Consider the following 26,764-nt stretch of genomic DNA (forward strand, 5'->3'; position numbering starts at 1 on the left):
CTCCATGATCTTTTGAAGGAAGAGGTATATACGTTGCAATCGCCTGAATTTGAGAATAAAATGTTTCCTCATCATATTTGCAAATTAAATCAAGCTCTTTATGGATTAAAGCAGACTTCAAGAGCCTAGTTTGAGAGACTCGTGTTATATTTGGAAAATTTGGGTTTTATTGAATCAAAAGCTAACACTTCTTTATTTTTCAAGAAATATCATGAAATGGTCTTATATGTGTGGGTTTATGTTGATGATATAATAGTTACAAAAAACTCTCAGAAAGTTATTCAGAAGCTTATTAAATATTTTGGTATAGAATTCTCCAATAAAGACTTAGGAGTTCTACATTTTTTCTTGGGTATCGAAGTTATAAAAAATAATTCATGAATTACTCTCACCTAAAGAATATACATCTATGAACTTCTTGTCAGAACAAGGATGGAAAGTAGCAAACCCCTTGCTAGACTTACTGCAGCAAATATCCAAATATCAAGATATGAAAGTAAAAAGCTAAAGAATCCAACCGGATATCACAACATAGTAGGGGTGCTTCAATATACTACTTTTACAAAGCCAGATATATCGTATGCAGTGAATAAGCCCTTGTCAGTTCATGCACGATCCTACAGATATTCATTGGTTGTTAGTGAAAAGAATATTAAGATATCTCAAAGGTACGATCAATTTAAGGTTTCAAATATCCAAGTCCAACTGTAGCATCTTGGTTGCATACACTGATGCAGATTGGGCCAGATGTCCAAATGATTGACAATCAACAAATGGGTATCTATCCTATCTTGGATTAAATCTTTTATCCTGGAAATCTTCTAAGCAACAAATTGTTGTTAAGTTCAGCACAAAAGCATAATATAAAGCCTTAGCCAGATGAGCCTTAAAATTTTATAGTTACAATAATTGTTATTTAAACTTGGAGTTCAAGAAGCCAAATCTCCAGTCATATGGTGTGATAATCTTGGTGCAACCTATTTGTCTGCAAATCCTATGTTTCATGCTCGAACTAAGCATATAGAAGTAGCCTTTCACTTTGTTAGAGAAAATGTGGCAAGCCAAAAGGTTAAAGTTAAGTTTGTTCCATCCCAAGAACAAGTTGCCAACGTTCTCACCAAGCCACTAGCAGGGCCAAGATTTAAGTACCTGAGAGACAAGATGAATCTTAAAGACATTAGCTTAAGGGGGTGTGTTGAAGGAATTGGTCCAGTCGAGTCAGCCCCAAATCTAGATATGATCCATATTCATAGTAGGTGTGCTCTGGACCTGTAACAGAGACCAATTGATCTATCTCAAGATCAAGATACTCAGCCACAGCCAAGAAGATAGGATCGGTCATAAAGGAAGAAGATAATTTTAAAAAGGTTGAAGATAAGAAAGAAAAGAAGGTCAGACTCTCATTTAGCAAGCTCGATAAAGAAACAAAACCACCTTCTACTTGTAATGCTTTCTACCTAATATCATGGCTTGATCCTTGGAGATTAATAGATAAAGGTAAATCCGTATTGACTTATAAATAATGATATATTAAGGACAACTCCATCTCTGCGTGTTTAGTTGAAAGAAGAACCATGGATGTAGGCAGCCTGTCGAACCACGTAAAAATTTGTTTATCGTGTGTGCTTGTTATTCACGTAAGAACCATGGTAATTTCATAAATCAAGACCAACTTGTTGGGGGCGTATCTCCCTAACCGGAGATCGAATTTCCGATCCGTAAAAAAGGACATCTTCCTTATTGAGTCTAGTTTATTTTGTCAATTTTTAGAAATTTTTATGGTAATTTCATACATGTTTTTGGTCAAAAACCAAGACCCTGTCACACTCTATATCGTTTGAGTTACTTAGGTTTTTAGTTCATTTTGCAAGAGTCATATCTTTCCAACGGAAGATCATTTTCCAAATCTGTAAAAATGGTTTTCTTTCTTTATTTGTCTAGTTTATATATGGAAATTTTTATAACTGCATATATTTATTTGATATTTTAAATATGTAAAAAACTAGAATTGTTTTGTTTAATCATGGTTAAATAAGATTAATCTGTAACCAGTGCTGAATTTTAACAAATTTAAAATACCAAATATGTATAAAAAGTTATAAAAATTTTCAGATATAAACTAGACAAAAAAAATATTTTTACAAATTTGGAAAATGATCTCCCATTAGAGAGATATGACTCTTGCAAAATGATCTAAAAACCTATGCAACTCAAATAATGCAGAATAATAGAGGTCTGGTTTTTAATCAAAATGGGGAATAAAATGACCATAAAAATTGCTAAAAATTATCATAAATAAACTAGACTCAATAAGAAAGACACCGCTTTTTACAGATTTGAAATCTGATCTCTGTAACAGGTTCATTTTCTAAAATTGAATGGTAACTTTCAGAAGTCACCATCTTCAAACCAGAAAAAAAAATAGAAAAATCATGGGAAAGGGTGTTACGAAAACCTTTAGCAAGATACAACCGAGCCCCTCGCCAGGGGCGTCCCCCCTGGACCCCCGCCCACTGACCGCGCAGCGGGACCTGCACCAGGGGGGAGCCCCCGGACCCCCCTCTTGTAAGGGCAAAAACTCTAAATCAGGCTCTACAACTCATCAAGTTGAATGATACTACCCATGCTGGGAGGAGCCCCCAGACCCCTCTCTTGTAAGGGTAAAAACTCTGAATCAGGATCCACAACTCATTTAGTTGAATGATGCTACCCACGCTGGGAGGAGCCCCCAAACCCTTCTCCTGTAAGGGTAAAAACTCTGAATCAGGCTCCACAACAGTCAATGTGCAGGTCAGTCGGTGCTTGATAAAGCAATGTAGGATCTTCTGCTGGATGTACACAGAAGCAGAAAAAGAAGGGAGAGAGAGAGTGAGAGGGTTGATGTTCATGGCCTCCTCAAGGGGAGATTTTTTTCTCGGATAATCCTGCAGTGCAGAGACTGTGTCTTAAATAATCATCTTCGGGGCACTTAAGTCTTTACAACCACTCATTTTCTAGAATCGTCATTTTTTTTGGCACCAACGGAGGAGAGGGTACTTAAGTATTTGCAATCGCATCAAACCCCAATGCTAATTAATGCTGACAAACACGGGGATACAAGACAAACATGCTTAAATATGTGGTGCTTTTTGGGACCCCCAATCTTGAGATGCCTGGGGTAACATATAACCTGCTTCGATAGGGATAGGGGCTGCCTTAAAGGCGTTCATCATGTTTTCCACATTCCAGAGAGATACACTTGCCTCTTCTTTAGAGTTCATCATCATAAAAAGCATCATTAACGAAACTTTAATTAGTGTGTCCCATTATTGAAGTGCATGACACTTGATGATTGCCAGGGACAGTAATGAATGGGACACCTCTAGAAGTTGTGGGGCTGATATTTCAAATGATAAAACTCAGGAACAGGAACTTGAGAATGCCTAAATAACATAAGCCCCGGGGCAAGGGTCTTACGTTGCAGGTATGGCAGGCCGAGCCAGTGCGACTAGGCCTTCTGGCCCGGTCTGGTTTCTTCGGGTTATAAATTTAAAAAAAAAAATGTAAAACTGATTAAAGAAGTCCCTCACTTTCCTTTGGGTTTGTAACTCCAAATTGGTTGGCTCCAAGTGATAGCAATACACACCTAAACCATGCAGTCCCAAATGCATACAACCCGGCAGGGAAAACGAGTTTCTCGAATCAGTTGAAGAGGGACACACACTTCCTACACAACTTGCAAGTTTTAATGGAATGTTTGTTTCATGCTCTTTCCCAAGAGGAGAGAAGCAAAAATTTTAATGAGAAATATGTGGTGGGACCCACGTACTACCGCTCTCGTCTTAGCACATTCAACTTTCAGGTTTCTTGTGGATCTTTGTATATATTCAGATATTACTCGTGGAGTCTAGTGCTCAAAGTACCAGTAGCTAATATGGATCTTGAGCGAGCGGGTTGGGCACCGAAATCCAACTAATTAATGCCCGATTAGTGTTCATCTGTACCCTATAAGCCCTTCCACATCCCATTAGCTAAACAGTGGGATATAGTATCAGCTTCTCCAATTCCAACCAGAAAAGAGTCGTGGTCCAGTTACTATCTGAATCCCAACAGCAACAACAAAGTGGGCTCAGGCCTAGAGGCTTTTCCCATTTGTATAGATATATCCCATTAGTCCATATCCAAATATGTAAGATATCCAGTAACACCTACCAGATATCCGAACCCAACACGTGTCATAATAGCTTGTAATTTAGAAACAAATCCATTTTATCAAGAGGAAAAGTAGGAAGGAAAAACTCTAAAAGTGATACAAAATAAGCTGGACGTTACATACAGGAACTCCCCCCTTCAACCAACACAAACGACACTCTAATTTCTTCTTCTTTTCATCAACTCCCAGCAACCAACTTTCACAAAAAAACAACTGTCTCAAAAAAAAATAAAAAAAATAAAAGCAGCAGATCTCTCCTATAAATACTTCTATCAAAATATCTAGTGTATCAAAGAAATTACTCTCTCTCTCTCTATGGGATCACCTAATGCTTGCTCTAGGCTTTCTGCTTTTCTGTTGTTCTTGTTGTGTCTACTACTTCCTAGGCTTTCATTTCGAGTCCATGCTACAAGAACAAAGTCTAGCATGAATGTAATAGACAGGTGCTGGAGGAGTGACCCAAATTGGACACGGAACCGAATGAAGCTAGCCACATGCTCGGTCGGGTTCGCCGGAAAGATGACCGGCAATACTGGACGAAGAATCAAGACTTACATAGTGACTACTCCAGTGGATGATCCAATCAACCCACTGCCCGGGAGCTTGAGATATGGTGCAATACTTGGGCATAGGTGGATAACCTTCAAGAGTGACATGGTAATCAAACTGCAGATGCCATTGCTTGTGAGCAGCTTTACCACGATCGACGGGCGCGGCGCCAATGTGCAAATCGCTTACGGATCTTGTATACTGCTGCGAGAAGTGAGCGATATCATAATACATGGATTGAGGATCCACCATTGTGTAGCATCAGTCCCAGGTCAGGTTATGGGGCCTGCTAGGAAGATATTTGACATGAGCAGATCAGATGGTGATGCAATAGCAATGTCCGGTTGTTCCAAGATCTGGATTGATCATAACACTTTGTACAGATGCCAGGATGGACTAATTGATGCAACGCGAGGATCGACGGCCATAACGATCTCGAACAATTGGATCAGAAACCATGTTAAGGTGATACTGTTAGGCCATGAAGATGGTTTCAATCAGGACAATAATATGAAAGTCACTGTTGCTTTCAACCGCTTTGGCCCAAAATGCTATCAGAGGATGCCAAGGTTATTTTCACAACTTTCATTCAAATTACTTTCTGAAACTCTTTACTGAACTAAACTAATTGGAATGGTAATGATGATAAGGATGATAATTATGATGATAATGACAATTGTGCGGATTAACGCAGGGTTCGCCATGGATATGCCCATGTTGTGAACAACTTCTACCAAGGCTGGGTGCAATATGCAATTGGAGGAAGTGCAGGACCAACAATCAGAAGTGAAGGCAATCTCTTCATTGCACCGAGATCAGGAAGCAAAGAGGTATTTGGCTAATACTCGAGTTTTTTTATATGTGCATGGTGATAAAACTTTAATGCAAGATAATAAAGGCAGACAAATTCTTGTGAAAATTTTGAATTTTTTTGTTTTTCTCGTATTGTTATCTGTAAAATAAATAATAAAAAAAATTAAGAACAAAAGCATGAAAAAATAAAATAACCCATTTTTTAACAAGATTAATTTAGCTGAAATAAATGTAAATATCACGAAAAAATTATTAAAATAATAATATGAAGATGTTTTGAACATTTGTCGTTTTAATTTGGATATGTGCATATTGAAAAACTAGATTTAACATAAAAAAAATGCAGGTAACTTCGCGAATGAGCAATGGTGGAAATGAACAGTCATGGGATTGGAGATCAGTGAATGATGTTTTAGCTAATGGAGCTTACTTCATCCAGAGTGGTAAAGGAGCTGCAGAGCCACAATACAGTCGACAGGAGGCCTTCACGGCCATTAATGGACATGCAGTTTCTTCGATAACCAGAAATGCGGGCGCGCTTCGCTGCAGACAGAGATCTCCATGTTGAACACCATAGCTGCTGCATTTTGTTCACTTCAGAGATTAAAGCTTATACTGTGACTATAAGATTAGAATTAAGTGAATTCAAGCAAGGAATATCACTGAGTTCAGAACATATATATGTTATAGGTTTTAGTCCAGATGTACTCAGCAATATGTATGCATGGGACCAAGCACAGTTAATATTGTGCTGGCAATTGATCTGTATCCATTGATGATCTCATCCTCTTTCGATTATCTTCTAGAGATTTATATAAGATAGCGTTCAGCCTAATGTTTTATAGTTCCACATTCATGTTGTGAATTGATAGTTACATAAACAACAGAAGTGGATCATATGCTCGATTGCCCTCAGAAGAGACCATACCCATCTTCCTAGTTTCATGAGTTAGAAACTTAGAATATCAGATCGTGTGTTTGTTTCAGAAAAATGTCACAAATCTCGATATTGGGATTTTCTTGGCAAGGAAAATCTACCGATGTCACCACCGAGGTGGTATCCCATGTGGTAATCGGGGTCCTGTGCCAAGCTGAAGGCCCAGGTTCAAATCCCTCTGCCACATGGGGCTTAAGAGTTATCTGGTAGCTAGGGGGTCTGCCTAACCCAGCTTGCCTATAAAAAAAAGAAAATCTACCGATGTCAATGAACCGGATTTGGATCTGATATCTGACTGTATCAAAGTTCGAATAGTCAATTTCTGTAAAGCAAGCGATGTTAATAATCAGTGTGCAGTTTTGCATTGAAATCAATGGATAATCCAACCCAATTACATTTAAAATGTTTTTGATTAGCCAATCAAATCCAGATTGGGTTTTTCAAAATCCAATGAAGCGAGATACAATTAGGTTGGATTCAGTATAATGCCTAGATCCGAACTAAATCTGACCCATTTACATCCCTAGGCAAATCTTGTATAGATTAACAAAAATTAAGGAAATCGTGTGAAAACATTGACAAAATGTAAAAAAACAGAAAATATATAATCATATAAAGGACAATACAATTTTTTTTAAATAAAAAAAAAGTGTTTTTTGATCACATTGATGTTGTGATGCCTATTTTGAAAATGCCGTGATATTCTTGGGATATGGTCAACTTCTGAAAGTATCACGGTAAGACAAACAAATAACAGGTCAGATTCGGAATGGAACTGATCCGGACCCAAAATGTCTAGGATTAGACAGAAATTGCCTTCAATAGTTTCATATAATTTTGAGCTCAATAGTTTCATATAATTTTGTGCCTTCAATAGCACCAAATATTAACCCTTTTGTGAAAATTTATTGGGAAATTTTCCTTGTTGAAAAAATCTGGACGCTCAGATTTGTGATATTGGGTCAAACCTGGGTGATGCTTTGTCCAAATCCATCTAAAATGGATCTGCATGAGGGAGTTTAAAGTAGGACCAGCATCCGGACCATTCTGGTAAAATGAATCCACCATGTGAGATAGGTCAAGTCTGGCTGAGAGAGAGAGAGAGAAATAAGGACAAAGGAAGAGAGAGCCCAAATAAATTCAACATTACCACCACTCATGAAGATCAACAAAATGTTGAACTCATGAACCGAATAAGAGCAAAAGCCAAAACAAATAAAGAAAGTAGAAGAGAAAAAGAACAACAGACAAAACGGGCTCACGCAGGAGCCGCTGGCCTAAAGGGCGGCAAAAGAGAGGGAGCGAAAGATCACTAAGATGCATAGACAAGATCGCATAAACATCCACCAAGATTTTATGCACCAGGTTATGAATGTTAATTAAAATTTGAAGAAAATGAGCATCATTTTGTGCCATCCAAACAAACCACCAAGAGGTAAGCAACCACGTCCGCCAAATCAACCTCCACCTCGTGCTACGCCTAATACAAATCGAGCCCAAGATCAGATCTAGAGCAAAGGACTCCTCCTTAACAAACACTTTCGGATGCCTCCAGGTCCTGCTGAAGAGTTTCACAAATATTAGGCAAGACCAGAAGTGAAACGTAGATTCTTCTACAGCTTGACAAAGCATGCACCAACTCGGGAGCTGAATGCCCAACTTCTTTAAATTGCTGTGGGTCTATATCCTATTGTGCAAAATTAACTAAGCGAGGACACAAGAACGGAAAGAAGGTCCCTTCGCCCAAAGCACATTCTCGGGCAGCCAATCAGCCCCCGGGGGGAACACCGATCTATAGACTTTTGAGGTGAGGAACTCTCTGCAACGCCCACTGAGGACCAAAGAAGAAGAGAGAGAGAGAGAAAGAGAATTGGCTGCCTTTCTAATGAATTCCTTTAACACCACATAGGCAGATGGTGATCTCCTCTTTGGTCTCATCGACATCTTTTGCAATGCTACTCTGCATATGACCTTGTGGTTTGTCGGTCTGCCCAACAAACCAAACATGGGTCAAGCCTTCCGGAAGCTCTTTGATACCTTCTTCGGCAACAAAGAGATGAGGGTATTCCTTTTCTTCTCCATTTCCCGCTCTCTTGCTATTCCTTTGAGATGGATCATTATTTCTTAGACGATTTTCTCTTTGTTTTTTGGTGTTTTTGGTTGCGTATATATTAACAAATTGAGCCATCTTTTACATCTTTGGGTTCTAACCCAAATGTGGTATCCTTTTTTTTATTGCTGCAATAGTCGAATCCTACGTGAAAAAGATGATTTTTAATGGTTTTAAATAGTTAATTGGTTCAACTCCTTTCATGCTTTATTAGATTAAAGTGGGGATTTAGATATATTTGCTTTGTGTTGTTGTTTTCCTTTTGTAACGAACAAATATTAGGGAAACCTGTGTTTGGTTTGAGCCTGTGTGTAATGCCCCAAAATTTGTAACCTTAATTATAGTTCAAATATTGAAATTTTGAGACCAATTTTTTTTGATAAGTATAAGTAAATCAGATCTTATAATGCAGAAACAATTTTTAAAAATGGTTAACACTTTGGGCGCGATTACACTAAAGATAACAATCAAATCAAAATGTATGAAATATACACATTTCAAACCACGTATAATATAAGACTGAAATATGAAGAGTTTTAATTTCATTTCAAATCAGAGTATGAAAAAATACTTCAGTCTCTACATGATCAAGTACTTAAAATGAAAAGACCATGAATACCAAGATCACAAGGTAAGAGTGGACCCTCGAGGATGCAGCTCGACCAGCCCTTCGCTCCAACTACTCATCATACTTTACCTGCATTACCTGTCTCCCATAAAACAGAGTCAAACTCGCTAAAGTCTGGTAAAGCAACCCAAACTCAAACTTAAAGAAAATATATCAAGCATTTAAAGGTAAAGATATATTATTCATCCATCATCAAGTGATAGATAAGGGAACAACATCCTATGAGTCATTCATTTCAAGCATTCGAACATAAAGCATTTCATTAATTAATATTTTATTCAACCTTAACTCACGTAATAAAGCATAATCTATATGCATTCAAGTCATACATGTCATCGCATATATATATATATATATATATATATATATATATATATATATATATATATATATATATATATATATATATATATATATATATGCATCTAAGATATTCAAATCATTGCATTATTTTCATATGCATTCATAATTCTTATAAACAATAAGTCAAATCACATTTGACCATTCCAACGTGAAACATACGCACATACCTTATAAGTAATTTAGTTAAATATTCATGATATACATCAATCATGATACATAGGTGTGATATATTTACTTAGACAGTCATAATGCAATCATTTGCAATGAAACTATGTAGGCATGATGTATCATTCACCTAATAAATCAAGACTAGTCATTTGTAGGCGTGATATGTCATTCACCTATACGCTAACATAAGCGTCACAATCATAACCTCATATCAAGATCTAAAATCAATAAGGATCTGATTATCATATCTAAGTTTAATACATAATCATGCTATAATAGAAAAGCCAAAGCTATAGATTCATAACTGGCTATCTCAATCGACTCAGAAGATCATCATAATTTATCATAACATTTCATTTATTCATAATAAAGATTTACAAAATCCACGCCGGATCACCTGGTCTGAAAAATGTATGACCTCACAAGGAGTTACCGCCCTAGACGGATATCTGGTCTTGGACAATGCACTTCGTCACAGGAATATACCATCTTCGCAGGCTACCCACTCTTGAACAATGCACTTCCTCACAGAGACTTACTGCTCTAGCCGGATTACCTGATCTGGTCATGCACACCCTTGCAGATAATCCTTTGAGAACAGTTCCTCAATGGGTACCATATCCAGTGAAAACTATTGTGATACATACATCAATACAATTGATCACTCTCAGGGTCGATAGTTATCAACACGGGCATAAGCATGTATACAATCAAAGCATCACATCATACATCACTTCATATGGCATTAGAATTATAAAATCACACATTTAACCAATAAGGCTTCATGAACCAAAGTTCACTATTGAATTTAAACATTTATCGCATGCATTCATAATTTAATTTCACGTGGCATTTGAATCATATCATACAGAAGCATATTATCCTACGCATCATATCACCACCACAAAGAACATTGCACTTCATAAATTGAACATCAAAGTATGCATAAATAAAACATGAGTTTTATACATGCATACGTGAATATGTATATTTCATAATATGAAGCAACTAAACCTCAACATACATAACTCTTACGTAGTTCGAGATTTGCACACACGATAAAAGTCATGCATTTTTTACCACATGAATCAATATATTACCTTAGATATAATTGTGTAAGGGTTGGTCAAAATCTCATTGACCATCCTACCGTACATCATACGCATATATTTCTCAAGCAAACAAGACATACAAGTTCAAAACAATTTATAACATTCGCATGCATTCTTCCATACAAGAATAAATAAGTTCATCATATGACAAGACAATATATATCATATTCACATTATGCATCGAACACGACTTATACATATCCATAGTAGTTATATGTGCACCATGTATCAAATTTATACAAACACACAAAGCAACATAGTATGCGCAAACCAAAGTATGATGACACACATTGCATATATATTATACATTCATAAGTACACGGGCATTCAAACCTACACACAGGTGTACCTGCAGCAAACACACTCCATATTCCGCTAACTACAATCATGACAAGCATGATCTCTGAATTATAATCACAAGAGTCCTAGATATCCATAACTAAGTGAAGTGTGTGAGCATAACTTATATTTGCAATTCATTTAAATATTCACTGCAACGATATCATGCTTATACAATTAGTGCCTAAACATGCTCTCTACAAGTTCAGTTAAGGTATCTTGCCTTAATAATGTGAAGAACAATGAATCAAAACTCAAAAGATCGAAGAGTTTCGAAGTCCGCAAAGACCGCTACACAAGCAATACAACGAACCCTTCGTGTGCGATCGCAAATGTCAAAAACTCAAAAAATATCAATTATAACAAGATTAGCCAAAAATAACAAATTACCTTATAAATCATTACCAAGAACCAAATAACACAATAGTGATTTATAGCCCCAAATAGTTCTATAAATGCAAATTATACCCTCATTGGCTTGATTGAACAAATAAATATGTAATAAATAAATAAATAAAATTCAAAAGTTGGAAAGACATTTCTAATTTGAAGATAAAAAAATGAGTTCTTTATTTATTAATAATCCTTAAAAATTATGGGTTGAATTTTGAGATTATTCCTTATAGTAAATGACTTCCAATAGATTTAGTCGAGCCAGTTTTTTTCTTGGAGAATCATGGAAAGATAGAGAGCAGTACATGTTACAGTGCTTAATGGTTGAATTCACTCACAAGAAATGATTGAAAGTTTGCAATATCATCTTCGGTTCGTGTACCTTTCCTTAAGGGCAACTCCACATAAATTACCTGAAACATGGAATGCAGATTCCACAAAAACAAAAAAAAGGAAACATGATGTAAGTTCATGAATATCCTTGAAACGTCTAAGATATTTGTTATAGACTGTTTTCCAGGTTGTATTTGGGAGCGGATGCTATTATTTGGTATGCCAAGGGCATCGCTGTTGGATTTTATGCCAGTTTACTGATCCTGGCCTGAGTTTTGTTGTATTGTGTTATTGCTTAGTTTTGGGTATGTTTCTGCAATCTCCTTTGGAATAGTTTCGGTGTTTTTTATGTACTTTTTAGGGGCTAATTTTTCTACAATTTGGACTTTTAGGAATATGAATATGTGCATTTTGATTTGAAGATCAAGACCCTATGACCAGGCAAATTAGTTGGAATGTTGTCAAAATTGTTTATGTTTTTCTCCATGTCACAAAGACACGTGGACATGTGTGATGCTGATTCGACTCAAAAGTTCAATTTTTTTTGGTAAATAATACACGGATTTATTTAAATTTTTAATCAATAAAAACTAATTTTTTGTATGTTAATATTAAAAATGCATTTTTATTGAAACAAAATAAAAACCCATTAAAATATTAAATTAATAGTAAAATATTTGCTGTGTGTTGGTGACACTCATGTCACCAAGGACACACCACCAAAATGCCGTGTCCCTGTGACATAGGTTTTTCTGTGATAAAAAAAAGCCCAAGTCCAAACACAAGGTAATGAAATCTATCTTTCAGGCAAGTTTGACATTGAAGTATGCACTTTTTCAATATGTTTGTTCCATTCAAACCATTTTTTTGCGTTTGCCAAAGCTTCCATTGATTTGGGTGTCATTTACTTGGCTCAGGTTGTGATGCTTGGGCTGGATGCAGCTGGAAAAACAACTATTTTGTACAAGCTACATATTGGAGGGGTTCTATCTACTGTTCCAACCATAGGTGGGTCAATCCCCACTAGCATCTCTGCGGCTCTGCCTCTTGATTTTGCATTTACAGACACATTATCCATTTAAATGCTTGTCGGGGCATCTTTGATTTAAGACTGCAATTAAATGAAAACACCAGCATTGTCCATTGAGAAAGAGGAAAATGGATGAACTTCTGTGAATTTTATTGAATTCACATCTGTTACTGGCTGTCAGTTGAGTTGTTTGTGGCACTGGTGTTGGAAACATCTCTCAGTTAAATGTTTGCCCTCAATCTTATGTTATTATATACATGATGACCAACTTGTAGTCTTACCTTTTGGTCTAATATAGGTTTCAACGTAGAGAAAGTTCAATATAAAAATGTACAGTTCACTGTATGGGATGTTGGCGGCCAGGAAAAGCTTTGGCCTCTGTGGAGGCATTACTTCAATAATACTGATGGATTGGTAAGAGAATCACCGTTGTTATATATCTTTGCTTGGTTGTGTCCTGTTCTCTTTTTAAATATGAAGGCTTTGAGAATTTTGTCAGAATTGGTAATGCCTAAGCCTTTTATATGTGCAATTGATAGTACATACCATTGCTAGAGCTGCATAGTATTTTTTTTTTGTATAAGAATATAAAATATTAGTACTTGTCATTGGTAAAGCTGCATAGTTTCTTTCTTGGCTTAAGATTTTATTTGTATAGAAAATTTAACAGTACTCATCAGAAAGGCAAGCACACTCAATGGATGCCTATTCTAAAGAACCTTGAACTCTTGGTGGAAGATAATTTAATTTTTCTGATGGGAAAATTCACATCCGCCAGTGGAAGATAGTATATATTTTCTGGTGGGACAAACTACATTTATATCTCTGTCAGTGGAAGATAGTATATATTTTCTGGTGGGACAAACTACATTTATATCTTCTAGTGATACAAATCACATTTGCCTTAAAAGAAGAATTTCTTCCAATCCCTTCTTTGTTTCTTCAGAAAACTACTGTTGGGTGGTACTTGCTGCTCTCAAAAGTTGTTGGATTCACATTGTCAATCTTTTGCCATTATTGGGTTTTTGAAAAAATATGGAGGATAGGAGATCAACGGTATCTAAAAGTAGCTTTTGTATAGTAGATCACAGTAAAGTACCTTATCCTTTTACACTTAAGGGCATATTTGCAAACTTATGAAACATTTTCTCATCTTGGGAATTAGAATAATCTGTTTGCCAGGGTGAGAAAATGTTTCATAGAGTTTGCAAATGAATAAATCATTCTCGTGAGAAGAGTACAGTTTTTTGGACAGATGAGAGTTTTTCTTGTGAAAGTTTTCCCCACATCTTCAAGAAATTCTATAGGCGACTGTCCCTGGTGGGAAAGTGCCTCACAGGTTTCAAACATGCCCTATTTGTAGACTATTGTTTCACAAGTAATGGGTAGAAAGATCTTGAAAAGGATATAAAGCTTTCAAGTAACATTGTTTGCACCCTGCAGATTTACGTCGTTGATCCATTGGACAGAGAGCGCATTGGTAAAGCGAAAGCAGAGTTTCAGGTTGTCTGGCTTCTTTGTTTCGTATCTCTATCTTAAGTGATGGCCTCATAATGACATGTAGGTGAATAGTAATTGTCAATGGTATGGCTTCTAATTTGATAATCCCTTTTCAGGCTATAATTAGTGAACCCTTCATGCTGAACAGTGTCATCTTGGTCTTTGCAAACAAACAAGACATGGTATGTCAAATGTCTCTCCCAATCAAGTGCATAAAGCATCCTCCTTACATGTATAGTACTTGAAGAATAAATCATGTCATATGCATCAATGAATGAAAATGTTTTCATCAGATACCTGCCTTTGCATTTTTTTAAGGCCATGCTTATTCAGATATTTAGATATGGATGCTGTTGTCAACCTGTTTCTATGCATGCATGTTCTTTAGCTTGTCATGCATGACAATGCATGTTTAGGTAGACTAAAATGTTTATCTTCACATGCTTGTCTTTGCTTTGATAATGTTATATGCCCGTCTATTATGTAGAGGGGGACCATGACCCCAAGGGAGGTTTGTGAAGGACTTGGTCTTTATGATCTGAAGAACAGAAGATGGCATGTCCAGGGCAGTTGTGCTATCAAAGGAGACGGCCTTTATGAGGGCCTGGACTGACTAGCAGGAACCCTGAAGGAATTGCAATCAGGCTGCTATTCCACCTCATTTGGCACCTCTACATTCTGATTTCCAAATTCTCAGGTAATGTAATTTCAGATAGCTTCTTTAAATTTTCTGTATGTTAGTGGGAATAATGCTTTCAATTATAGCATGGTGTCCAGTTTGATCCAAAACCTCGTGGACCTTACAGTCTCTAGTGCAGAAGTTTTTCATTTTGAAGGTGATTGTCAGCATTTTTTTGAATCACGCTGTATCTGACCTAGAATTGTTGTTACCTTTTTGTGATTATCCCACAGTGATTTCATCTAGTGGGAGAGCATGTGCAGTACCTTTCTCATACGTTTCATTCTAACTGCTTGATTGCTCCTGTATCAGGTGAAATGGTTTCATGAACGACACACCGCCTGCTGATTATTTTTATTTCTTTCCATTACCATGAATCGTTTGGCGAAAACACAATAGAAGCTTGTGCAAACAGAATGGTTGCATGTTAGAAGGTTCCTTTTTTTCAGTCTCTGGCGAGGATGAGATGAAAGGTGCCATATTTCATAATGGTTAACAGTGTAAACATGGCTGTTGTGTCATTGGGAGGTCCCCAAATTTGATATCCCAAACCACCTATCATGCAGGGTGGCCAATTTGTTGATTGTAAAACAGTTCAATTCTGGGGGCTTATATTCTTGAACTAATTATGTACTTTTTATTGGCTAATTGGCAGCAATAATTGGCTCTATTTGCATTTTTGTTTGGAATCCTGAAGTTTCATTGAAGCCATGTGAAAAAGAAAAAAACTACGAAAATTGTCTAAAAAATAAGGACTTTCTACTATACCTATGAAAATGGTTCTTATGATGGATTATCTGTATTTGGCTGAACAGAACACTGGAAGTCTCTCTTTTCTTTTTGTGTGTTGTGGGCCCAAGGGTAGGGGTAGTGCGACGCTTATCCAGCAAGCATATCCAATGCTGAGCAATGGTAGACTCTTGCCCATACATTTATTCACATGGAGAAGGTGAATGTTTTTTCATCGTTCCTATGGAAAAGCATTCCTTTCATGTCCTTGGGATGGTTTTCGTATGGCAGCTATTCTTATAGTTCCAAATTTGGCCTGTGTGCGCCAAATTTCTTAGGGGCCTCAATGAAAAGAAAGAAAAAGAAGTCTTCATTTCTGCTATTTGTTTAGCTGGTATGGTAATATTGGTTAATCACACGTTGATCCACGCAATTCAAGACTTGGACCTTCCTCTCTGTAATATATGATCTGTAGCTGATACATTCAAATGCAGAACCATCATCAAAATTCAAGCCTTGTTTAGCTTTGAAGAGCAAAGGAAACACAATCTTTTTTTCACCGACCCCATATTGGCAGGCCTCTGGTTGATAAAATCCTACGTGAGACATTAGGTGGTCAAGGCTTCAATTTTCAAGCCCCACAAGTCAGGGAACCATTTTCTCAAGACATCATAATGTTTGGACAGCAGCAACAAGGACTTCCAAGAGAATAGTTTTAGCAGTTATTAGCACTCAGAATTGCGCAAGGCCACAGCCACTTGCAAATTCCAAAAAATTGACAATTCCAGATATCGTCTGAGAAGTTCATTGCAACTCCCCTTGAAATTGGGTGGTTTCTGCTAGTGCTGAACAAAGGCCAACCAGGCTCATAAAATGGACAGGCAGTGGCATAGACAAATCGGCCCAGCAAAGGGCCGGGAAAGCAAAACTGACTATAGCATCAGCAAGTTCCATCGACAGCCAGCCCAGCCTTGCCTAAGCCTTTGAACAACAGAGATCCAGTTCAATGAATAACCCCAAAGAATTAGTGTGGTGTTGCATCCTAAAACAATCTGCAATGGATTCTCTGACCAAATAACTGTGCTTCCAAAATTTCAGATTCCTGTATGACAATAATCTAATAAAAATACCTAAGGTGAAAGTGATTTTCTTCCTTGGTCGTCTTGTAGAAACTCTATTCAACTGTGAAGTGCTGTGATGTTCTCTATACATACAAATTATTATCAAGGTAGACAAAACTAATACTCCTCTAGATCATGAAATGACATTACCCTAACATCCTGATAAGAACTTCACATCAAGAAAACACTCAAATTCTCATTTCATATCCCTGGAAGCTATTTGAATAAAAAAAACCTCTCAAAATTTGAATATAAATATATTAATCTAAACTTCCCCAACACAGTTGCAAGAGCTTGACCAATTATGTGTGGCAGCAGCCCATTCACCCAGACTTTGATAGCCCAAAAATTGGCGCAACTCAGCATCCTTTCAGCCAGGTTCTCTATTAGCACAGCCACCCAAATACCAAGTTCAAAAAGAATCTTGCAAGTCGCCTTCATTATCTAGAACCAGAAATAAATAGTACAACCATAAAATAGAAGTAAACGTTCTATTGGATATTGAGCAAAGAAAGAGTAATTTGCAAAGGGTAAGAATGGACACAAAAAACCATGCCTCAGGCCCTCAGAAAATTGTTCCTTAATCATCACCATAAGCTCGGAACCGATAATGCTCCTCATGTGGTCCATCAAAGTGAAGGTCAGCTTCAAACCATTTAGGATATCTCACCAAGTCACCCACATTGAAGACCATGCACTCCTTGCATCCATCAGGAAAGACTTTCACGCTCCCTTTAGTAATGTAAACCTGCTGGTCCACATGCCAGTCCCATGGCAACTTACACTTGCCAGTTTTCCATATTGACCATCGCGAAACTCCCAACTCTTCTAGTCTTTCAGCAGACACCTTCCTTTCGACCTGAACATTATAGAGCTCTTCTAGTGGCTTTTTATATCTTGCTGAAACAGTTTTAACTGGTTTTTGCTGAATTCTAGCCTCTCTAGGTATTGAAAATATGGTGGACACAGGCCGGAAGGATGCCATGAAGCCAAAAGCACTGGACATGCTTTCTAGTTTGAGGTCCTGCATGTAGTTAGTAACTTAGTATGCATTCAATATGCATCTATAAAGCAATATCTATACAGCGGACTCCCAGCATTCAACATTGTCAATGGAACATCTAGAAAAGATGGGGTACCTTGTGATACCTATAATAAATATTATGGGAAACTAGCAATAGGCATAATACAGAAAGGACTACAAACTTCAATGAACAAATAACAAAAATAGGAGAATAGAGTCCAAGAACTCTGGACAAGAAAGACTCAAACTAGACCTCTAAACTTATTAGCCCAAATAAAAGATCCAAAAGGGATAAAAATGTATGGGTCCAGGATTGAAAAATGCCTAAAATTTTAGCAATGGAGAAAGTCATGTGCAAAAAATGGACACCAGAAAGTCTGAAAATGAGAAACATTTAACATTATGCAGACAAACAATTCTTCAAAGGAAAGAAAGTTCGGGTAACTTGTTAAGAAGGCTATGATCAAAAGAATTTTTTTCACATCAATTGTCACCATCTTGGTTTTTTCCTCTTTTTGTTGGGAAAACTAGATTAGGCAAAGAGCAATACCAGTTTATTAGAACCTTATGTTAGAGTTTGAAAGAAAACTAGAAGAAGCTCATACTTGGATGCTCTAGACAGACACCTGGAAGTTTGCCCTGGACCATTCACTCAGCAACCCGAAGTCTGAAAAACCATATAATTGGAATGCTAAATGTACCTAGATCAGCAACATCTGAGTCCTAGAATAATTCAGCGCAAGAACTGTCAAATGCAGCAATTCTGAAAAACTGAAGAGGCACTCACCATTGTCAATTACATCAACCTCTTCAGATGCAGATGGCAATGTGAATATTTGTTTGATACAAGTTATATCATTATTATCATTTCCAAGGTATGCTGGGATCAACTCTTGGGGCAGTATCTGCTATTTACTTTATTGAAAGAATACTTGCACAGCATAATATTTTTCCCACAGAATCTTAACCATGGAATATTTTATAGAAAACATCCAAGAACTATGTCTTCAGATACATGGTTCTCATGAAAAGTTGAAAACCTATATTCCCAGCCACTAATATTTGCCTTTCTCATCTTCTAAAGAGTCCAGCCTCTAGGCAACTTGCTCATTATCACATTTAGCACTCATTTTCTGAAAGCAATGGCAAAATATGCCTCTGATTAAGAATATCCTTTGTCCTACATGTATATGTTGTATTGCCTCAGCAGTGCAAAAATTTCTTTCCATTACCACATGTCATGATTTGTTAGAATAGTCTTTAACATTGCCAATATCCCTTTTAATCACTGTACTGTTGAAAGAGGATTGTGCACTTTTCAGGGATCAATCTCCTTGTATGAAATTAGACCTCATACCATCATTGACCTTCCCAAAAGATTTCTCATGTACAGGCTAATCTCCACTTAAATAGGGTGAATAAAGTTGAAAAAATTATTCCTAATATCTTCAAAGGTAATCTCCATGCTAAATCTAGTTCCCTCAAGAAAATCACCCGATGTAGGACCTTCCTTAAGATCGTCCTTCCTGGATTAATCAGTTGGTCCCTACAATCTGGCACCTCTCTGGAATGAATAAAATATGTTAATGGGAATTATCATTTAGCATTCCAGATGCATATCAACAGATCCAACCTACCACCTTCTTCTTTATCCTCAAGCAGTTTGAACCGATTGACATCCTCGTTGTGCCTTCATTCCAAAATAGATTTTTGTAGGCCTTCGCAACATCCTTCTTTTCTTCTGCCACTCAAGGCAATTGCCAGAGCTACAGTATGTGATCCATATTCCTTATAATAACAAGGATAATTCGTGCCCTGCCTGTTGGTAATCTAATGTGCGATGGTATGTACTTCTTAGATAAACAGTAACTCTACACATATAGAGGCAAATACATAGAAAGATATGGCGCGACGTTGAGAATATCAACTTCCACCATAAATCCAGAAAAGTTCGGCATTCAATAGTGAACAGAAATTTCACAGGTAGCAACGGGAGTGCGGTGAGGGAACCTAGGATCATCATGTTCACTCAACCATTACTTGAAATTCTTGAAATATTCATGAATGTATCAAAACACGAAATCGAGGATAGTGCGGAAATAATTCAAGAAAACGCTCCACACAAAGTAGCCTAAGTAGATTAATTATAAGTAAATACAACAGCACTTCATGGTAATTTACGATTGTAGAACAAGCACTAAACCTTGTGCAGGATAAATTGTTTCAGAACAAGCTGAATTCAGAGAGACATTTGGATAGTTCCACACAAGTGAAGTGATCTAAACCAGGTCAAGGCTCCCATCCACACTCACACTCTCCTCGGCCTTCTCCCCCAACCCCACGCCCCTTCTTCCCCTACTCAATCTATGCATAATGGTGTTTTTCTAGGAATGCAAGAGCTATAAACAAATGGTTCTCAGGAACACCAACCACCAAATTCATCTAGAAAGAGCAACGCTATCGAAAGAGCACCAGCATATAACAACAATCACCACAAAAAGAGAGAGAGAGAGAGAGAGAGAGAGAGAGAAGCAGCAACTTGAACAATGATAAAATAAATGAGGAACCGTTTACCTCTTCTCTCGAACTTCTCTCTCTATCCCTTCCCTCCTTCCTCTCTCCTTCACCCGAGCACGAATGGGGGTAACCCGAGGTGTCCTTTTATATTCCTAACCGTACGTTATTAACACGTTAAATTCTTTTTTTTTCAGATTAACTCATTACGCCGCTTGTGCCGTATTTTGAACATTACCCGATTTTTAACCAATGTCACAAATCTCGTTCTTGAGAAAAATCTCACAATATTGTGAAAAAACTGGTTTTCAGGCAGGTTTTCGGTCCCCAAAACAAAACGAAAAAAGAAAAAATAGGATCGACATTTTTTTCAGGTTGGTGACACCCTTTCCTGATGACACCGGCTAAGTCATTTCTTAGCTGATGGCTGGCCAGAAAAATGGCCGGCCATGCTAAACAAAAAAAAAGAAATTATGGTCAGCCATTTTCTGGCCAACCAATGGTCGGGCTGACAAGGCAGCATCGGCCCAGTCATTTTTCAGCCAGTGGGTGGCCGGATGATGGTTGACCGAATTAAAATAATAATTCGCCGGCCATTTTTCAAAATGGTTGACCAATATAAAATAATAAATCGCCGGCCATTTTCAGCTGAAAATTGGTCGGGATAGTGTCATCGGGTGTACGTGACATCATGTCAGCCATTTATTGGTCAGACTGGAAAATGTTTGAACGCTTATACATTAAAAAAATATAATTTTCTGGTCATTTTAAAAAAAAAATCTTGAGAAGCAAGCTAGGGTTAAGCGAACTCCTACCAAAACAACAGCCGCCTCAATATGACAGAGGAATTCGATCCTGGGCCTTCAGCTTGACATAGGAACCCGCTTACCACGTGGGATACCATCTCGACGAAAGAAATAAATAAGGTTGGCTGAGTCGATAGAAAGAGGAACAAGAAGGTGGAAGAGGACAAGAAACATGACCCCCGGCTATAAAACAGGTCAAGGGGGAAGGGGCTTGTTTTGCAAAATTGGATTGAAAATCCAGTTTTGCTCTCAAACCAAGTTTTGAGTGCAAAACCTTGTTGGACACCCAAAACTAGGTTTTCAATTTGGTTTTGAGTGTCATCCAAATGATACCTTAACTTACTAAAAACCATATTTTATGACATCCTAGACCAGGGGAAAATGGGTTATGGATCGGGGATGAAGGGCATGAAACGGGGATGGAGGCGGGGATGAAGATGGAGGCGGGGATGAACTTAAACTTTTTCCTACCCCGCCACCATCACCTTCTAATGACATCAGAGTGGGGGTAAAGGTTACAAAGGTCTGACTGCATAAACTCGTTTGGTAAAAACCTTTCTCTTGTTTTCTTATCCTATGTTCTCCTTTCTAAATTTGTCTTTCCTTCCACCAAAGTATTTTTCTTCGTGCTTTCAGTCTTCTTTTTTTTCCTCATTGTCACTCTTTTTATGCACATACACTGCCCTTCTTTCATCCATGTATTGACCTTTCCTATTACCCTTTATAAATGCAACTCGTTCCTACCTTTACTACCATTTTTTTTTCATTATTTTTGTTGTACTTATGTTATTCTTATAATTTTTTGTGTTTCTGATACTTGAAAATAATAACAGTAGGCCTGATATCATTCCTGAAATCACTGGGCAGCGCTGCGGTGGAGCAGGAGCGGGGCCGGGGCGAAGGCTGGGGCAGGGATGGAGATAATAAGTTTGAGACGGGGCGAGGGTGGAGATCCAAAGTACCCCCCCCCCCCCGCCACAAGGATGGATTAGGGTTGGCAAAACCTGACACGATCCGCCAATTCGCCTCTTAGGCGGGTTCGGGTTGGGCTTAAACTAACCCATTTAATAAATGGGTCGACCCACCTAACTCGTTTATTAAACGGGTCGGGTTCGTGTTAGGGTATGCCAACCCGGCTAACCCGTTTAATAAACCGGTTAGGCGAATGGGTCAACCCGCCAACCCGCTCGCTAACCGACCAACCCGTTTACCCGACCCAACCCATTTATTAAATGGGTTGGCGGGTCGGGTCGGGTTACCCATTTAATAAACGGGTCGGGTTGAGGTATGCTGACCCACCGGGTCGGCCTGCCAACCCAATCCGATTGCCACCCCTAGGATGGATCAGGGATGAAGGTTAACTTTTTGAGACGGGGCAGGGGTGGACACCTTGTCCCCCGCCCCGGTTCACTGCCATCCCTACATCCAAATGCATGTCAAAACTTGGTTTCTCCAATGTAACTTGGTTTTAGTTGAAAACCGGGTTTTTGAGATGGTTCTCATGTCATCCAAGGGGGCCTTAAATTTCCATTAACTTACTGCTTTTAAACTATTTTTGTACAGTTGGCATCATAATCAATGTGCTGTATCAAATCGACTGGATATCTGACCAAACTCAAATTCATTTAGTTAGATCTGGTAAAGGAGGATCCAACTATTAATTAATTGAATTCGGAGTGTTTGGGATTTCATATCCAAATCAGAACTAGATTCAAAACTAGATTTTGGATTCGTTGGATGTCCAAATTCGATAATGTGTAGAAGTGTAACGAGTATCTGGTTTATGATAGTCAGATCCAGATATAATACTGCAGTTTATCCATTCAGAACCAAATATGATTCCCGATCAGATTAGCCAATGTCCAGTCAGGTTGGATTCAGTAAAACTGACATCCAAACTGAACCCGATACCCATGCATTTTACATCCCTACCTATAGGTGAAATGTGCCATGATGTTTCTTTTTTCTCAATAGCTAGCGATGTAAATCGATCGGATCCCAAACAGCTAAATACATCCGGATCGGGGCCGGAACATCCACAAAACACAAAATCCTAATACATCCCTACCAATAGCCAAGCTTAAGACCAGATATGTCAGATTTGGATCTGAGACCCTTATTGTTATGATAGTATGAATCCGTATGGTATGAAGACGCTAGGACCATCTATACATAGGGATGTAAATGGTACGGGTTTGGGTTGGATATTAAACAAGGCAACTGTAAGATTTGAACTCAAGACATTAGGCAGAGTCGCAGACGGCACCTTTCAACCAGCTGACGCACTCGGATTTGGTAATACCCACATTTGACCCGAACCCAACCCGTTCACATCCCGGTTTAAGTTAATCAAAATTAGATATCTGTAAAACTTTAGAATTTTGATGCTATTGATGGCCTGAATTCATGAACAATCAATGCCCTTCAGGTTGACATGAGCACAACAATATAGATAACCAGTATTTCGGATCCATCCATTTTAAATTTGGGTTTGTTAAAAACTTGTCCAAGTTCAACCATAAGCATTTCCTTTGCCCTTTTAGGGGCATTTTTGTCCTCTTTATTGCATTGGTTACAATTTCTTGGATTGCTAGCATGGTAAGAGATTCATTATGATTATTTTATGGGAAATGACCATACTGTATGGGTAAATTATCGTGATTCCCTAAAAACCTTACAACTTTTTATATTCTCCAGATGTTCAAAATCACAAATATTACTTTTTTACCCTTCGCAACTGCGAATTTAGGCATTTTTGCGATAAAATTGTATCGCCAATTGAATATGTTCAACACCCACTTAAATACAAAATCGCAGGTTTTTTATACGAATTTAGACCTCACGAACTCTTATAAATTTATTTCTGAAATCTTGATAAATTTGAAATCACCAAAATCACAAATATCATACTCTTTCACATATAATAAATATTTTTGCATAAAAATACTTGTGAAACATCTCTCGCAAATAACATACTTTCACATATATCCTAAAATCGCATAAATTTATGTGTGAAACTCTACTTAAAGGGAACCAACAAATCATAAATACGCTACATACATATTTGTGAAAATTTTATTATGTGAGAGTTTTCTTAATAGTTGTGGTTTTGTCGAATCATATATATACTCATTTTTGTTCTAGGATTTCTTCTTCTTGTTTGTATCTGCAAAAAACTTCTAAACCTTGCAGCGATTCACACATTATGATGTGGTCTTGATATCATCCTTGCGAATGACTTCCTCATCTACAGTTTCTAAAGGTAAGTTTCTTACAATACATACCTGTGTATCCCCATGCGTATTTCCTAAGAGGTTGCGGTATCATCCTTGCGATCAACTTTCGTTTAAGGTTTACTATGTCTATGATTTTTTCATAGAAATATATATTGATATACTTAAAGTTATCTTATTTTGTTAATATTTGTTGTTTTTGTGTTGGTGTAATGAGGCTAGGGTTCATTGTGTACAAGAATTAAAAGGGCTAAAGTACTCTATTATGGTTGTTGTAGGCCATCAATGATGGCATCTTAAAGGTCTAAAGTACACTATTATAGGTCTCATTACACTAATTGAAAATCTATAGTGGTCTCCAAAAATATTACTTTTAAAGAATTTATGGTTTTGATGTCTCGTAAAATCATATATGTGGTTTTGACCTTATAGTACATTTATTCTCGAAACAACCAAGAAATGTGGATAGATGTTGAGGAGGTTAATGATGTAGAATCAATATCATTTAGTGGCGATGTTTACTTGAAAGTATGCAAAGTTAATAAAGGAGCAGTTGATCAGTGGAATGATGTGAATCTCGTGGTGAATGTTTTTTTATCACAAACACCATATATCAATCTAAGTCTTTTGTCGATTATCCAACTATCTCAAACAATGGATGATATTGATGTTGTATTTGACCAATAGATCACTGCAAAGGAAGTGAAACCACATGAGAAAACCAGTAGGTCCAGTACCAATGATCTTCATCGCAATAATTTGATTGAGATGCTTTTTGGGGCATATGACAATGCTAAGTACAAGTTATAATTTTGATGTAATTTATGGTTGAGATGTAGGTGTGATGATGAATGTATATTTTGATGGTTAATCTTGAATGTTGGAAATGCAAGAATGATGCATGCATGTAAGTAAATGAAGCAATAAATACAATGTATTTTGATGTTAGTGATAGTAGTGATCATGTTGAAAATGCAAAATGAGATGATATCGATAATGATTAGTACATACCATGTCGATAGGAGAGTGTGAAAGTGATGCACCAATGTCATTGGAGAATGTAAACCCCTGGTTCTGGTTTAATGAGTTCTCATGCAATGAAGAGCAATTGAAAATCATTGAAGTGGAGACATTTGATTTGTATCAACAATTACATAATGAAAGACGTAATGATTGTAAATAATTGTAATGGCTATCAACACACTCAAACGATTTAGAAATTGCTTTGGGCAAAAGGTTTAATAATATCCAATACTACTGCGAGTTTTTGAAAGATTATGTGATAAAAAAATAACTATAAAGCAAAATTCTTAAAGAGCTGCAATAACACAATCATTGTCATATGCACAAGAAAGAATGCTCATATGATAGTTGATTGCCTATAGAAGATTCATTGTACAAAGGTACGCAGATCAGGTTTCTTTCAAGTGTAGATGTATGATAGCGAGCATACATATGGTAGATCACTAGACAACCTTTTAGTAGATAAAATATCTTTCAAGTAGATTTTAAGTGTTATTCACAAACACGAGTGCTAGATGTTGTTTTTGGAGGCAACTTTTATTTAAAAAAATTTGTTTTCTGTTGTCTGTGCCCCATGTGCCTGATGCAAACATCAGACCCAAAGAGCAGCAGTGTTTGGAATACACTGGACACAAATTTAAAAAAAAATAAAATAAAAAAAGAATAAACACCTAAGACAGAAACTCTACTTGGGCATGACACCTCTGCGCCCAGCTATCTGTGTCCAGATAAGATTATTCTACACAGTCTTGTCCGTGCAGTCAAACACCCCCTTTAGTGCATCCATCTTATGTGAAAGAGAGTTCCACGTAGAGTAGTTAAGGTCTTCTCACTTTTGCAGTGAGTCAAGCCGAGCTCAAACTAAGGGAGTCTGAGTTTGAGTTGTCTTATTTATAAACAAAGTATATTTCTTCAAAGTTCAAAGTATTAAGATTTGAAGTCTAGTCTAAACCTACCCAGTGAAGCTCATATTTGCTCATATATATATATATATATATATATATATATATATATAGAGAGAGAGAGAGAGAGAGAGAGAAAGAGAGAGAGAGTAATTGGACGTTAGTGATGAGGAAGGTGTGGACGTTATTTATAAACACGCATGGCATGAACAAGAATACACTAAGGCTGCATTATTGTAAAACCTGTAAATTTTTGAGGTATTAAA

General features: G+C 37.2%; 2 protein-coding genes and 1 pseudogene across 2 annotated transcripts; 2 read left to right on the forward strand and 1 right to left on the reverse strand.

Annotated features, from left to right (window-relative positions):
* The first annotated feature begins 4,598 nt into the window (after positions 1-4,598).
* LOC149813618 (putative pectate lyase 16) lies at positions 4,599-6,122 on the forward strand. The gene is made up of 3 exons (XM_089992206.1): positions 4,599-5,310; positions 5,436-5,571; positions 5,901-6,122. The coding sequence occupies exons 1-3, from the start codon at positions 4,619-4,621 to the stop codon at positions 6,120-6,122; spliced, it is 1,050 nt and encodes a 349-aa protein (XP_089848332.1). The 5' UTR covers positions 4,599-4,618.
* A 2,374-nt stretch (positions 6,123-8,496) lies between these two features.
* On the forward strand, positions 8,497-15,149 carry LOC149813619 (uncharacterized; annotated as a pseudogene).
* A 2,258-nt stretch (positions 15,150-17,407) lies between these two features.
* Positions 17,408-20,649, reverse strand: LOC149813620 (uncharacterized). The gene is made up of 2 exons (XM_089991569.1): positions 20,595-20,649; positions 17,408-18,020 (listed from the first exon to the last, which is right to left on the reverse strand). Exon 2 carries the CDS (start codon positions 18,000-18,002, stop codon positions 17,577-17,579), a length of 426 nt encoding a protein of 141 aa, XP_089847695.1. The 5' UTR covers positions 18,003-18,020; positions 20,595-20,649; the 3' UTR covers positions 17,408-17,576.
* Positions 20,650-26,764: the final 6,115 nt, after the last annotated feature.

Source organism: Nuphar pumila, chromosome 16 (genome assembly GCF_984573655.1).
Source record: "Nuphar pumila chromosome 16, dmNupPumi1.hap1.1, whole genome shotgun sequence".
In the NCBI taxonomy this organism is placed as follows: domain Eukaryota; kingdom Viridiplantae; phylum Streptophyta; class Magnoliopsida; order Nymphaeales; family Nymphaeaceae; genus Nuphar; species Nuphar pumila.